The 17,213-nt window shown below is 46.7% G+C and overlaps 1 protein-coding gene across 1 annotated transcript; it reads right to left on the bottom strand.

The window, feature by feature from the left end:
• Window positions 1–7,163: 7,163 nt before the first annotated feature.
• On the bottom strand, window positions 7,164–17,213 carry srms (src-related kinase lacking C-terminal regulatory tyrosine and N-terminal myristylation sites; the record flags this gene model as incomplete). Its single annotated transcript, XM_084445994.1, has 8 exons — window positions 7,164–7,363; window positions 8,198–8,354; window positions 8,966–9,147; window positions 10,254–10,412; window positions 13,418–13,574; window positions 15,361–15,527; window positions 15,652–15,773; window positions 16,867–17,213. The coding sequence occupies 8 exons, from the start codon at window positions 17,211–17,213 to the stop codon at window positions 7,164–7,166; spliced, it is 1,491 nt and encodes a 496-aa protein (XP_084302120.1).

The raw sequence follows: 17,213 nt of genomic DNA, 5'->3' as shown, positions 1-17,213 counted from the left end.
AACTTCCTTGTGTTTGACCACCGCGCCATCAGTTTAGCGACCCAGTTCCTCATGCCCAGCCTGTCACTCCAATCAGACTCCCCCCCCGTGTGTGTGTGTGTGTGCGCGCGCACGCCCGTGCGTGTGTTGTGGTCCCGCAACCTGCTGTGGGCTACTCTTTCCAGCAGTCTCCCTGAGGGCAGCTCCAGTTCAATCCAATTTAGTCTACATACATAGAGCTACTGTAGCTAACACATAACTGCAGTTTGCAACACAAAATAACAATTAGGCAACTCTGAAGGCAAATGTCTGATGGTGACAGAGAGACCATGGCAGAATCCATAGTCCAGTCAGGTCACTGTATTACTGTAACCAGAAGGTTGCCATTTAGAGATTTTCTCAACTCCACACAGCGCCACCTGCTGGTGGTTTGTTCAATGCCAGATGAACAGTAAAAGCAAAGAAAAGAAGAAAAAAATAAGATCATACAAAGGTTTATTCATGTATTCATGGCTTTATTGAGTATTCGAACCTTATTTGCTGAAGATTCTGCCTTCCTCTTTTATAATCACACACCTTTGAATGTGGTTCAGGCATAAAGGCATTGTTTATTAAATAAAAGATTTCTGTCTGTCTGTTGATTGTTCGAGCATTTCTTGTTGTACTCTCATGGCGAAACTGACCACAAAATTACACAGCAACTCTGAAAATCCCAAGGCGACAGCACTTCTTCTTCAACTCTGTGGTCGGATAACCATACTTCTAGCAACAACATCCTCTATCTCCCAATATGAGAAGTGCAACCATAGAAATAAGCCTCCGCTTATTATTATAGTGTATAGCCTATGGTTCAACACAGACACTAATGAAGTGACAGTACACCCAGTCTATGACAACAGACTTGTAACTACGCCTTTTGTATATGTAGTTGTATTGTTCTCTGTATTTTATATGTCCTTGTTGTGTCTTCCAATGTGAAACTTTGCTGTCTTCTTGGCCAGATCAGTATTGTAAAATAGATTTTATCTCAATGCTTTTATCTGGTTAAATAAAGTTTTTTTTTTTTTTTTTTAAATCAATGCCACAAAAAAGAGTGAGAACATTTCTCTCATCCCCTCCATCTCTGCGCCCCTCAGCCAAGGGCTATGTCAGACTGTTGGCCAGCCCCCTCATAACTCTCCAGATGGCCTAGCCTTTCATTTTCAGGACCATAAACAACTGTCACTACAGGTCAGCTATTGACCTGCCAGACTGCCCTGTGCTCTGTTATCCCAAGGTTAAGGTTAATTTTAAGTTAATTTTACATTATTCATGTTTGGGTTGTGTTCACCGTGGAATTAAAGCTATGCTCTGTACTTGTTCATTGTGTTTCTGGGGAACTTTTGACATGAGCATACTGATAGTCATGACTGGACACCCAGGCCCCCTGCAGGGGAACTAAATAAAACACTTTTATGTGAATGGAGAATCAAGGCTATTCTTCTTTATGGGTTTAGTAATCAGAAATCCAAAAATAATAAGAAGGAATAAGTTGGTTGAATACTCAGTGGAAGCGTGTCTGTCTGTGGTCGGTTGGTTGCTTTACAGTCCAGAAACTCCCCAGACGCCAGAACTTCCTCTTCCCCTCTTTGGTCAGATTGCTGATCGTCTTGACCATCTCGTTGCGCTCTTCCGGTAGGATCCACCCCTTGTTCATGTAGAGGTCCCATAGATGTTCATGCCTGTAGAGGTTGTCCTGTCAACAGATAAGGATGCTGAGTGGAGACTGACAGTCCTGCCGTAGCGCTGCTGTGTTCTGTCCTCAGACTGCAGCCCGGACTGGACACGACTCCCCAGCACTGAACTGTTCACATACCAGCTTACGCTACCAGTCACTCGAAATGCACAGTATTGTGATTATTGATTCATCAACAGTATTGATTCTGCTGATGATACAGCATCTTACCTGTGGGGAGTTCTTCCAGGTCGTCCCTCCTGTGTTTTTCCAGGCGCAGCTCCAGCCTGGTCAGGGGCCTGCCTGCCTGCCTGCCTGCCTGCCTGCCTGCCTGTCTGTCTGTCTGTCTGTCTGTCTGTCTGTCTGTCTGTCTGTCTGTCTGTCTGTCTGTCTGTCTGTCTCTGTCTGTCTGTCTCACTGCCCTCCCTCTTTATAGGGAGGTTGATACAGTAGGGAGTGTCGTATCCCATCTTGGTGCCCTCAGCAAAGCTCACAGAGGTCTTCAGGTGCTCCATCATCTTTGAGGCAATGATGCTGCTGAAGACCAGAGCTGACTTTGGCCTCTCCATCAGGCATTTCCTAAACACGGTCATGTTAGGGAAGATCTGGTAGAACATGTTTCTAAATGAGAACCTCAGATCTTCACCAAGCTTGGCCTCCCTCTCTGGGTGTGTGAGCTGCTGAAGGGTGTTTAAGAAAACACAGTTGTGTCTGTACCTCTCTGCCTCCCTCTGCAGCAGGAAGTGGATGTGCTCCATCAAACTCCTCCACCCGTCCTCGTGAAAAGGCCAAGCAGAACCTGTCGGCGGTGGACGTTTGAAACAGAGGCTCCTTCTCTCCAAGGGCTGTGACCTCCACAGGCTGGCTCTGTGCAGTTGGAGGCGGGACCTTTGGGGAATCCCCACCCAGTGATTGGACGGGAGATAGGAGAATTTGAGAACGTCCTCCTCCGTCATCCTGGTCTTGAACCTGTTGAAGGACAGCAGTGCAGTGTATAAGACAATTCCCCCCTTGGATAGAATAAAGTAGATCTCATCTCATCTTATCTCTTCTTACCTTCACTGAGGGCTTCTCCACACCAAGGTTGATCCTGCTGAAGTCAACCTGTTCAGACTTGGTGTCCTCAAGGAAGGTCTTCAGGTGTCTGATCCAGGTTCCATACTTATGGAACAGTCCATTCCTCTGTTCTTCAGGGAGAACCTGAGAGAAGAGCTTCTCCTCCATGGCGTCCTCCACAGCCTTTGCCGTCTCCCCACACGGGGCGGGGCCACCAGAGGGGCAGGCCTCGCTGAGGGACTGGTAGATCCTCAGCACCCCCTTTGATGATACCATGGGGAATGGTGGCCAGAGTTGCGGGGTCTTTAAGAGCTACAAGTTTCTTGATCTTGATGACAGTTCCAAACTTCTCAACGAAGGCGCTCTGGAGATGGAACACTGTGCGCCTCGTGTTGCAGACGGGAGCAGGCAGCTTGCTGTCCACAAACACACCTGGGATCCTCCTCAGGGTGGCGAGGGTGACAGCACTCATCTTCAGGGTCATGGAGAGCAGAGCCTGCTGGGTCAGCTGTTTAACACCACGGCCATTCAGAGGGTGCAGCCTCAACATGAACTTAACCAGGAAGTCCTCCCCAAGCTCTCTTCTCATCACAAACTTGACCAGGAAGTCCTCCCCAAGCTCTCTGCTCATCACAAACTTGACCAGGAAGTCCTCCACAAACTCTCTGCTCATCACAAACTTTGGAGGCAGAGGACGGGCAGCAGTCGCTCTCTCACTGATCAGTCCCTCCTCCTTGTTGTCTGACAGCTGGTCTGGGACCAGCCGGGCGATGCTCTGAGCCACCAGATGAACCAGGTAGTGAGAGAAGATGCTGGAGCCGATTTCTAGAGCTCTGGCCAGCACCGTTTTGGGGGCTAGCACCTGCTCCACTTGCTCCAAGACAGCCTTGGACACCTGGTAGGCATCAGAGGACTGAAGGAGAGTGTTGGTGAGCTGCTTCTCCTTGGTGACCTGGACCCAGGGGAAGGACCAGAGAATCTCCTGGGTGTCCAGGAGGAGAGAGCAGGTCTTCAGACAAAGCTCATCCCGGAAGGCCTTGTGGTTGACCTGCAGAAGCAGTTGGGAGATGATGTGCTTGATGGTTTGGCTGTGCACAACGACCTGCCGGGGCGTCCTGCTGGTCCGGGTCTCAGGTCTCACCTTGGAGCACAGGTCAGAGAGGGCCCTCTGGAGGGTGTCAGGGGTGCTGCTGTTCCTGTCCCTGTCTGCCTGGTCCAGAGCTCCCAACCCTGCGTTGCCACTCATGAGAGCTGAGTACGCTGGGCACTCACAGTGAGGAGAAGCCATCTTGGTCAACAGCCCCTGTCCCTCCATGGTTATCTCCAGTGGAAGAGAGGAGAAACAACAGCTCAAAATCCTAGACTTGAACAGGCCTCTAGACCACGTTCATGGTACAGTTAGCAGATTGTTTCAGGGACAGGGGAACATTATTATACCTGGCTGGAGGACTGGGAAGACTTGCATCGCTGAAGCTCTCTCAGGACGTCCTGCTCGATCTCCATGAGCCTGTGAGAGGCCCTCACCTTCCACATCTGTGTGGACAAGAGCAGGCAGGCTTCAGCAGGAGCACCCAGTCTGACATTTGGGTTCAATGATGAAAATATTCCCCACTTAATATAGGCTACATTGTCAAATGTTTGTGAATGTCAGAACAGGGAAAGAGAATCTGTTCCTCAACAGTTCAATGAAGTGGAGGTCGTTCCCTTCCCCCATTTCCTGGAATCTACATGAGGCACAAGAAGGATTTGAAACCCAACTCTGTTATGCAAACACCAATTTCAAGGATTGAAGGACGTTTATTTGTCATGTGTACAAGACACACGTACCAAGTACAATGACATGCTGAAGTGTGTGTGTGTGTGTGTGTGTGTGTGTGTGTCTATGTAACTCCACCCACCTGTTCAGGAAGGCTCTCTTGGCGTTGGACAGGATCCATCTCCTCATGTGGTGGACGGTGATGTCAGAGGGGAGCCCACCCTGCTCCTGAAGACTCAGGAACTCACTGATGAGCTGGTGCTGGAGGGACAGACCAATCATTAGCTCTGGAACCTCTGATCAGACGGCTGATAGGCCAAGCAGCTGGACACATATTTAATTTGATTAGCTACTGTAAAGTCAGCTGTATGATGTGGGACTGTGTGTGGGCAGCTGAGAGGTCTTGGTTCTGAGAGTTGACAGTACCTGCTGGTCCAGGTAGGACTGCACCCAGGGGTGAGTCTGGTTGGACGTGGAGTCCATGATCGTTCAGAGGAAACCTGGAGACCACAGGAAGTGGATTATAATCCAGGATTAACTGCCTTTAGTCCAATACATCTTAGTTATGTTAATCAAGTAGCCTTGTGTCTGCTGTCAGTCTGTTTCTTAAATCATAACCTCTAGATGAATCAAAATCAACTACTTTATGTATGTATAATAAAAAAATAAAAAAAACATACCTTGGAAGGATCTTTGATGGAGATTACTGATATGAAATCAATTAGGCTGATATGAAATCAATAAGGCTGATAGGAAATCAATAAAGCTGAGCAAGAAAGCAGCAAAGCAACGAGAGCTATAGAAACAATGTTTGGAGCGCAGATGTATACCACAGGTGTATCGCAGGTGAATGATGAGAAAGTGTTGGTTTGACCACAGAATGCTGAGTTGCTGAATTCTAATTCCATGGATTCTGGTTTGTCCTTTATGACATCACAATAGGGTGCTCCTGGTTGCTAAGCGGAGAGTTTGAGTGACAGTTTTAGGTTCTAGAATGAGTGTCATGATTGACTGGTTCTGAAGGAACACTGTTTCTACTGTCCACTCCAGTCAGTGAAACAGGGATGAAGTGTGACCTTCAACTCCCTCAGGTAGTGAGTGACAGACTGCATTAGCACTTTATAGGTGTTTTATCAGTAGATAAAGATGTTTAACCCTGACATCATAGCCCTGTGAGCAAAACCCCTCTGATGAGGTGGTTGCCATGGAGAAAGATGAAGAGGGTTTACTGTACATCATCAAGACTCAGAAAAGGAAGTTTGACTTCTAATAACACCGTAGTTTAATTATATTCTCCTCCTCTCCACTCCTCCTTCTGTCTCCCTCCTCCATCCTCTTCTCCTCTCAGCATCATCTGTTTCTCTCACCCAAACACACACACTCCAACAAACACACACCAACATGCAAGTGCGCGCACACACACATGCACACAATGTAAAAAAAAATCACAATTCTGTAAAAAAAATACTTTATTATTATCATGTCTGTTGTTAAGTACCTGATGGTGCGTTCAAGACAATGTTGGGTGAATCGAGGAAGAATAAAATACGTATATGGCTCAAGATTCCCCAACCATCCAGCTCCTATAAATATACTGTATCATGCACGGAAAATGTAAAAATTGCATTTCTTCAAAAAACATTGTCATACTGTAGTAGCAAGGTAAAATCCATTCAGTTAAAATCCAAATTCCAGTCTCAAGTGGCCACTGCATCCTCCATGTTTGTAGTCTTTGAGTAAGTCTCTGTGGCGTAAACATCGACACTCTCTGTGATTGGCCGTCTGGCCTACTGGGCCTCTGTTTGATTGGCTGCCTGGGTGTGCTATGAGACAGAACCCTGTAAATCAAATCAATCACTCTTTTCTTCTCCTCCTCAATCTATTTGTTTGTCCTGCCCCGCCCTCACCCCCCTCCCCTCTCTCCTCCTCTCCTGTCTCTCTTCACACAGCTAGGAAGATAGTTATATTGCACATGACCTCAATAGGCAGAAGATCAACAAAATGCTAAAATCATAAAACATGCCCTATGAATGCATACCCAAAGAGCTGGCACATGGAAACAATGACAGATGCATTCCACAACAGTGAAGACTGAACAGTGTACCTGTAGTCCCTGGCCACACCAGACAGTCAGAAAACACATGGACAATAAGAAGGACTTCACTGTCCGGTTGAATGTGTATAGAATGCGTAGAATGCGGGCGCCAGGTTTCTGAAAGCTACTAACAGGCTCTCATTGGCTAAACAGTCAATCCATCTGTCTGGCAAGTTCCCCCGATTTTGCATGGAGATGGAATTCGTAACCCGTCATCTATGCTGTCCGTCATCGGATGGATCCCACAGAGATGGAAAAAGACAACAGACTAGCGTGGTCAGGGCCTTAGGGTCGTGATCAGAACAGTGTCCACCACATGGCGCAAGCTAATGGAAAAATCCAGTCTCCATATTCCTCCATTCCTTCTCCTCCCCTCCTTGTCATGTCCGTGTCCTGCTCTAGACCTCCACTCTAGACCTCCACTCTAGACCTCCACTCTAGACCTCCACTCTAGACCTCCACTCTAGACCTCCACGGTCTTGTAGTATATCCAAGCGTAGACGGTGTCCAGCTCTAGACCTCCACGGTCTTGTAGTATATCCGAGCGTAGATGGTGTCCAGCTCTAGACCTCCACGGTCTTGTAGTATATCCGAGCGTAGATGGTGTCCAGCTGGGTGTGCAGCGCGTGGAACGAGGGCCTCTTGGAGCTCTCGGGGTTCCAGCAGTCCACCATGATCCGGTAGATGTTGGGGGGGCAGCGGGCGGGGCAGGGCAGCCGGAACCCCGACGCCAGGAGCTCCAGCACCTCCTTATTATTCTTCCCTGGGGGGATGAGAGGAGGAGAGGAGGAGAGGAGAGAAATAAAGATTATAAATAGCCAATAGCACTACAAGTAATATATGTGTATTTGTGGGTATGTATGTATGTATGTATGTATGTATGTATGTATGTATGTATGTATGTATGTATGTATGTATGTATGTATGTATGTATGTATATTATTTGCATACTGTATGTATATATATTTTTGTACTCAATGTATATTCTTTGTGTGTGTGTGGGGGTGTGTACCTGGGTATGTGTATGTACAGTAGCCGTTGTATATGAAATACGGCGTACAAATAAAGTTTAATTTCATTTGATTTAGCTTTAAGCATACAGTACAATATATATATCTGTTTATTTCTATGTGTTTGAAAGAAATTCATGACACTTTTACATGTCTGTAACCCACAGATACAGTAAGCTATTCAAACATAACTCTGGAGAGGGACAGACAGGACCTTATCTGTTCATCAACACGTCCTACTGCACACACTATCTGGTGGGGTTCATTCTATCAATATGACAATTATCTATGACTATTATACCCTGAATCTTATTCTTGTTTCAAACAAAAGTCCTTCTGTCCTTCTGTAAGGAGCTACTGTAGATAAAACCATATTTGCCTTTGTCTGGAATAGGACTATCCCACAGATAAGAAAGGCGTATCTGGAGAGACATGAAGAGGCTTAGCACTAGACTGTATTTATCAGTGTGTGTGTGTGTGTGTGTGTGTGTGTGTGTGCATGCGCGTGTGTGTATGTGTGTGTGCGTGCATGCGTGCGTGCGTGTGCGCGCGCCTGTGTGCGTGCGTGCGTGCGTGTGTGCTCATACCCTCGTAGGGCATCTTCCCCCGTGACATCATCTCATAGAGCAGCACGCCGAAGGACCAGACGTCAGACTTGACGGAGAAGCGCTGGTAGAGCGCCGCCTCCGGGGCAGTCCAGCGCACAGGGATCTTGGTGTTACGGCTGGCTGTGTACACGCTGTCCTGGAGGGGGGAGAGGAGGGTCAACACACACACACACACACAACCTGGCTGTGTACACGCTGTCCTGGAGGAGAGGAGGGTCAACACACACACACACACACACACACACACAACCTGGCTGTGTACACGCTGTCCTGGAGGAGAGGAGAGGAGGGTCAACACACACACACACACACACACACACACACACACACACAACCTGGCCGTGTACACGCTGTCCTGGAGGAGGAGAGGACCACGTCAACACACACCCCTGCACAACACACACACACACGCACACACACACACACACACACACACACACACACACACACACAGAGACACACCCCCCCCTAACACACACACACCCCCCCCTCACACACATACACAGACACACCCACCTACCTGCACAACACACACATGCAAAAATCCCCCTACACACACTCAACAATCCAAACACAAAACCCCCCGCCCCTCACACACACACACACACACACACACACACACGCAAACACACACACACACACCCTGCACAACACACACACACACAAAAATAAAATACCCCCACACACACACACCACACACACACACATACACAGAACCCCCCACCCACATACACACTCCTTGCCTACCTTTATGATCCTGGCCAGTCCGAAGTCGGCCACCTTGCAGACGAGCTCGTCCCCGACCAGGATGTTCCTGGCGGCCAGGTCTCTATGCACGATGCTGCGGTCCTCCAGGTACGCCATGCCCTCGCCCACCTGGCTGCCCATGTAGATCAGGTGGGCCGACGTCAGCACCTGGCCCTCTGGGGCTGGAGGATGGACACAGACGCGCGCGCACACACACACACACACACACACACATACACACACACACACAGGAAGGGGCACACACATGCATGCACTCATACACACATAGGACAGGGGCGCACACACACACACACACACACACACACACACACACAAGTGCACATAAACACACATCATGTTATTATGTCATGGGAGGGAGCTAGGGACCTAGGGCCAGGGGGCTAGGGAGTAGGAGCTAGGGTTTGATTTGGGGTAGTAACCCACAGGCCAGGTTGACTTGAGCATGAGCCTGGTCATGATGTCAGAGGCTAGGGTCATAGGTCAGAGGTCGGGAGCTTTTCTCACAGCAGGATGTTTTACATTTGTTATGTACCGTGGGAGCCACAACGGATGAAAACGATGAGTTTGAAAGATGAAAAACACTGCGTGGAACAGTACTGTAGTCCCTCGATATTGCTCTTCTAATCAACCACACCGGGAGCCCAGCTGCGTTAGCTGGGACTGTGTAACTCGGCCCATGCTTCTTTAAAATGGCTGCACGTTTCTCTTGCTTGAGGCCATTTCATTCCTGAATCGTACCACTTATGAAATCAATTAAAAAAAATAAAAATGCTGGAAACCCACCGACAGCAGAGTTAAACTAACAGTCTGGTCTTTTCCACCAATTGTCCATGCTGCTCATGTCGGACAGGCCAATATTTGGCTGCATTCCAAACGAAACTTACCCTTTATCAAATTGGTTTCAGTATATCTATTTATTCAATCCGATATTGGTATTGGGCTACTACTGTACTTGTATGCTACATTACTGATTCTAAATTTGAGTGGGAGCCAACGATGAGTAGTCAAGAGCCAAATATTGCTCAGGAGCCACAGGTTCCCGACCCCTGGTAGTAGGGTCTAGGTAGTAGGGTTTAGGGAGTAGGGAACTAGGGAGTAGGGTTCTAGGGAGCTGGGGGTAGGAGGTAACTCACAGGCTTGGTAGGACTTGAGACTGGCCCTGGTCATGATGTTAGAGGCTAGGTAGTAGGGTCTAGGTGAGTAGGGGTTAGGGAGTAAGGAGCTAGGGAGTAGGGTGGTAGGGCGCTGGGGCTAGGAGGTCTCTCACAGGCCAGGTAGGACTTGAGGCTGCCCTTGGTCATGAGCTCCGTGATGATGTAGACTGGTTCTCCCCGGGAGCAGAGCGCCAGCAGCTGGATCAGCTTGGGGTGGTGAAGGTTCTTCAGCGCCTGCACCTCCTTCACAAACTCATCCTGCTTAGTGTCCTCTGTCAGGGGAGGGAGGAGAGAGAGAGAGAGAAAAGTACAATTATACATTCTGTAGTTTGAATACAGTACTGCATGTAAGTACATCATCCGAACTTCAGAGATCCGAACCTCCCGGTCTACCGGACAGGCTTAAAAAAACTCTTTTTTGCCTGCTATCTGGTTACTGGTGGGATTTTCATTACAGTACTGTAACCTACTGTGAATAAAAACAGAACTGTATGTAGACCTACATGTTGCCTGTAGGCTGTAGCCTACTGTCACGTTTCATTTCTTTGTTACTCTAATGTCGAGCAAACGAGTCTGCTGCGCGAGAGCTGCATTCCTTGGTAGCCAGAAAGCGCGTCAGCAACCTGAAGCAGAGGAGCATCGAGTCATTTTTCGTTCCCAGTTAATGGACTTCAGGAACACAGACGTGTTGTGAGCATGTAGATTAGCCTACTAGACCTACTGTATTTGTTAAATAATAGCCTACAGCCTAGGCCACGTTAGCCTACATCTGTTGTTTTAGAGACTTTCTTTTAGGCTACAATAGCCTAAGACACAACAACTTGTCTGTCATTTCATTTATTTATTTATTTATTATCATTTGCTCTAATTGTTCTAATGTTGGGTTGTTTTTAGGCTATACCATGTTGTTCTGCGAATACAGTAGCCTATCGATGCAGCGTACGCCTCATTTGAGAATAAAGTACTGTATTTGATCAAAGCATGCACTCAAGTGGAAATTCGGTTATTTTATTATAGGCTACTGTAGGTCTATTATGGGCTAGGCTATATGAGTTTAGTTGGCCATTTGATTGCAATTTTGATGCATTTTCACAAGTAATTAAGGGTATTTATTGGTCTATTATGAGTCTATATGAAACAAGTATACCACTTATTGAATTTGGTGCATTTTAACATAAGTTTCAGTCATCCGGACATTTCAGAGATCCGAACGACCTGCGGTCCCGTTGGGTTCGGATGAGTGGGGTCCTACTGTATGTGCAGGATGTATGTCTACTGTATGAGTGTGGGTATGTGTGTATGCCGTAGATGGACTGTACTTATATAGTGCCTTTCTACCTTAACGGACAAAGCCCTTTACAACGGCCTCTCATTCACACATTCACACAACAATGGCGGCAAGCTGCCATGCAAGGTGCCAGCCTGCTCATTGGGAGCAATTTGGGGTTCAGTGTCTTGCTCAAGGGCACTTCAACATGTGGACAGGAGGAGCATTGAATCCAACCACCAACCCTGCAGTCATTGGACGACCTGCTCTATCTCCGGAGCCACAGCCACCTTAAGTGTAAGAAACAGGAAGTGGATGGTAGAGTGTGAGAAACAGGAAGTGGATGGTAGGGTGACTTCCTGTTCCGCCTACTGTACCGTCCGCAGACAGAGCCATGCTGTTCACGGGTGACACAACAGAGCACCGGGAGAAGAGAGACTGGCACCTTTCTCCCATGGCTACAGACACACACACACACACACACACACACACACACACACACACACACACACACACACACACACACACACACACACACACACACACACACACACACACACACACACACACACACACACTCTCTCTCTCTCTCTCTCTTTCCATTCACATCACATGGCTCCACCTTGTGGAACAAGAGAACCATTACAGTTAATGGGAAAATAATCAATTTCCTACCGCAGATGGCAGTAAGTTGTTTACTAAAGGCCTAAAACTTCTATGCACAGGGTAGGAGAAAAGTTACAGGGCGTTATTTGACAACACAGGCAGAAATGCTGGAATGACAAGACGTGGCGACTGGTAGGGGTGAATAATTGCACTAGGACGCTATTAGGACGCTATGGCTCAATGAAACAATCTGATATGACAAAATGTGAATAACAACTTCCCTTTTCCGTTCTCTACACTGGCTCCCAGTTGCAGCTCGCATTCCAGCTTAAAACTCTGGTATGTTATGTTATGTTATTTTTATTGATAATGCGCCCCCAAACCAACTGTTACATCAGCCCGGGGCGCAGCCCGGGTACAAAGAGAGACAAACAAAACAAAGGACTGCAGAGACACATAATAATCAAGAAACTACATTTAAGACACAAGACAAGGACATACATTATAGATCATCTGCGACAAAGAGGTGAGTTTTAAGCTGTGCTCTAAAGGAGTCCAGGGTGGTGGCGGACTTGATGTTCAGAGGAAGCTTGATGTTCAGGCCTGAAGCTGGTAGGTTGGTCCAGGAGATCTTTGATGTAAGCTGGGGCGAGACCATTGAGGGCTTTGAAGACATACGTAAGTACTAGTCTAGGCTAGGAATAGCTAGGAACAGCTCCCTCCTACCTCCCTCCCGACCGCTACACTCTGCTACCTTGGGGAGACTGGTTGCCCCGTCACTCCGAGGCCCCTGCGGTCGATCAACACGGTCACAGCTCTTCTCTGTCCTGGCCCCGCAGTGGTGGAACGAACAGAGTTCAACAGAGAACAGAGAGAACAGAGTCCCTGCCCATCTTTCACCGCAGGCTCAAAAGTCATCTCTTCAAGAAGTACTACCAGGATCCTACCTATTAAACACCTATTGTATTTTTAGTTTGCTATTCTTCACTTTGCCTTACATTACATTTATTGTAATGTAAAATTAATTATTGCAGCTTTAATCAAGAGTGGTGCAAGAACAAGTATTATTTGTCGTTGTTTGATGGATGGACATGGCCAATCTATAGGCTACAGTTTAATTCATTTATTGAAAAGTTTAATTACTCCTATAGAGAATATTGTCACATCTGCAGAGCCATACTAATTCCTTTGAAACACATGATACAAAATACTTGAATATATTCAAATGTGTGCCTGAACTGATGATTGATGATGTGTACATTGGTGAAAAAAAATGCAACAGTAATTGGCAGTGTTCTAAAATCTAAGTTACTTCATCACACACACACACACACACACACACACACACACACACACACACACACACACACACACACATACACACACACACACACACACACAGACCTTGTTTGAGCATCTTGATGGCCACTTTCTGGTTGGGGGTGGTCCCGCTGGTCCACAGTGCCTCCCACACCTCTCCGAAGTGCCCCTCACCCAGCTTCTTCAGCAGCTTGAACTCCTCGCGAGGCCGCTCCCACGGCTCCATGTCGAACAGCTCCCTCTGGTGGCCCGGAGGACAGGGGGCAGACAATCAGGCACCGAGCTGGTTTACTACTCTAAGCAGCTCTGCCATTGAGAAATCACCAATATTTAAGTCGAAGGCTAATTCATCCTTTTCTGGGAAACCAGCCCTTAATGTAGTCCCTAGGCACAGAAAGGCCCACTGTTCTATTTGAACATGTCGACCTCTGATCTAACGTGACTGGATAGGTGAAATCTTAAGCTCTTTCTCACAGCCGTTAGCTATCCCTTCATATAAGATCAGTGATTTCTCAATGTAAGGAGGAAAGAAGGATGTAGAATCCTTACAAGGCTGAAGAGAAGATACAGCAGACAGGACCGTTACTGGTGAGACAGCGCCCCCCTGTAGGAGGTCAGTGGGTACAACTAATACAGATGTGGTCATATTATGTCATGTCCTCCTGATTACAATGTAGCCTACAATTCACTAATCCTCCTACATTTACAAGCTATCATTTCAATTAAAATGGGTGATGAACAAGATAGTAGATTAAGGCATAGGTTGAGTATGAATGAATGAATGAATGAATGAATGGATTTTCATTTTTACATTGTAGTCATTTAGCAGACACTTTTGCAATTTACAGGAACAATTAGGGTTAAAGGGGCACAGTCAAACTTGTTTAAGGTGACATTATTTGGATTAAATGCTTAAATTCTGTGTGAAGGCCTTTTTGAAATCAATGTCAGTATGGCTATTTCCCTACACAGAAGATGGAATCGCGGATATCGTTTAAAAACTTCAAAGGGCAAACCAGTCCTGTGATGTCACTGTGATGTCACTGGACTGGTTTGCTTTTAAATTTTTCTGCGATTTTAAGAGCTTTAAGTGCCTTGCTCAGCCTCAAGGCCACATCAACATATTTTTCACCTACTTGGCTCGAATATTTGACCCAATGACCAATCAATTACTGGCCCAATACTTTTTACCAATAGACTTCCTGGTTTGAATGAACAAATTAATGAACGAATGAACGAACGAACGAACGAATAACTTGGGATGGCAATAGATCTAACAAACAAAACAATACAAAATGGGTAATTTATTCTAAATAATGTGAGGTGCTACAAAACAACGGACATGGACATGATCTAGTAGCCTACTGCTAATTATGAATAAGTGAAATGATTGGGAAATAAGAATTAAAATGCAGGTAAATCACAATACACAAATAATCAAATTTCTTAGAAAATTAAATGAAATGCTTCCTCTGCTCATAAGTTAATAAGACAAATCATTGACAGTGCATTGAAATTATTGATCAAATAGAAATGTATCTTTAAATAAAATATGATGCCAAAAATGTATTACAAAAAAGTAAAAAAAAATGAAATGCAAGGAAAATTGTGTGTGTGTGTGTGTGTGAGGGACTTCTGATTCTGTCTTGGTCTCTGTTTGGGTGTCACTGTCTCCGCTGCAAAGAAACAAAGACAAGTCTAGAATCACTGAGACGTCTTCTGAGCAACCTCACTGTCCCTGACCCCTGACACTACACTACCCTACGCTACGCTACCTTACACTATGCTACGCTACATTACACTATCCTACACTACGATAAGCTACGCTACATTACACTATCCTACACTATGCTATGCTGCGCTGCACTACACTACGCTACGCTATGCTACGCTGCACTACATTGCACTACATCAGCTCCACTTGGTTTAGGGGAGAATTTAGGGTGTGTTTGTGTGCACGTGTGAGTGTGTATGCATGCATGTATGTGTGTGTGTGTGTGGGGGGGGGGGGGGGGGGTGGTACACACCTTCTGTGCGCAGGGCAGGTCCAGAAGCACACCGAGGCTCCTGGAGTTGTTCTGATAGTATCTGATGAGCTCACCCAAAGTAGCGAAGGAGATCTTGTCAGAGACAAAGTAGGCTCCGATGGCCGAACGCTGGATACGGAAGTGGAAGACCTTCCCTTCACTCCTGGCTGTGAAGGACACACACACACACACACGAGTACACAGAGTATTGTTGCTGTAGCTTTAACCGTCACAGCGTGATACGGTTGGATGGTGATGGAAGAGACGGAGGAGGTGGGGGGGTCACCACACCTGAGATGGTGTACTCGTCACTGTGGCTCTCGCTGATGCGGACCAGGAAAGAGCCATCTTTGTTTTGAGAAGCCAGCAGTAGCTTCTCAGCCTTCACCCGATTGATGTTCCCATAGTACCACCTTGACACACACACACATGCGCGCGCGCACACACACACGCACGCACGCACACACACACACACACACACACACACACACACACACGCACAGATAGATGGATTGATAGATGGATGGATGGATAGAAGAAAAGGTAGATGTGCAGGAAAAGAGACAAAAAGCATGTTCATATGGATAAGCAGACAGATGCTCCTAAAGCAGGTCACACACACATACATTCCCACACACACACACACTGTATATGCGCACACACACAAACACACACGGCACACTAAGCACTGCCTAAACATTAAGCACACTAAGCAAATGGAGAGATTCAGAGAACAGAATGAAATAGATTAGACACATACACAAATAGGCTACATGGATACCCAATGGCCCACTCAACACAAATAGGCCAATTACATTATAATGTAGGTTATCTATTAACCAACACATCAATCTTAGTGGGAACGTTAAGGTGACGTTTATGGTCTGTTCTCTCTGTGTAATATTGACTCTCTTTATCAAAGGGCGCGCCTGCGCCTGGGACCAGTTTGGCGCGTTTCCATGACCCTTAAGTTTCACTGAAACTGCAAAGGTGCGGGTGAGGTCAGATGTTATCCGTATACTCCAACTTTTAGGATCCAAGAAGGCTACTGTTGCTTATAACTTGATTTCCGCGTGTCTTAGCCTAAACTGACAATTGCCAGGCATGAGCTAGCCTATATTTGTAATTGATAGCAAACAGAAACTCAACACGGCATTGTTACTGTACAATATAGGCCTATGCATCTATAGGGTCAGGTGCTGCAGACGCAGACACGCACATACACACACACACACACACGCACGCACACACACACTCACACTCGCACACAGTCAAAACTTTTTAGATTAAACTGAAAAATCACATCATGCTGTGTGGTTTATTAGTCTAAAGATCAAATAGAGGGCCAAATTAATAAAGGAAAAAAAAAACTAGTCTACAAATCTGCTGTCTAGCACGCCCGCGTGTGTTGTCCCAGTCTTGTCTCAACCAGAGAGAAACGTGATTGTGAAATAGCATCTGAACTCAAATCTACAAATCCACACGCAAAATAAGACTCTCACTCACTTGTGATTGGCGAATTCATCCTGCAGAAGTGCCACATAATTAGCCGGTACCAAACCAGACTCCAGCGAGCCCGTAAGTTTCTTGGCCAGGACATAATCCCCCCTCTTCTCAATGACCGACAGCTTGTCACCTTCCTTCACCGTCAACTCCTCCTCGCTCCGGGCTTCGAAATCGAAGAGAGCAGCGTAGAGCTGCGAGGGTTTCTTCTTAGGGGTTGGGACACGGATATCACCTGAAACGGTAGGGATCTCGGCCGGCCGCATGATGTTCGGGTAGTGGAATTCTGGCCATATCCAGTTCCATAAGCGACTCAAACATGGCATGCATCTGCGACAACAGCCCTCCAT

The sequence above is a fragment of the Borostomias antarcticus genome, assembly GCF_949987555.1.
Source record: "Borostomias antarcticus genome assembly, chromosome: 11".
NCBI lineage: Eukaryota > Metazoa > Chordata > Actinopteri > Stomiiformes > Stomiidae > Borostomias > Borostomias antarcticus.
This window is presented reverse-complemented; position numbering and strand designations above follow the sequence as displayed.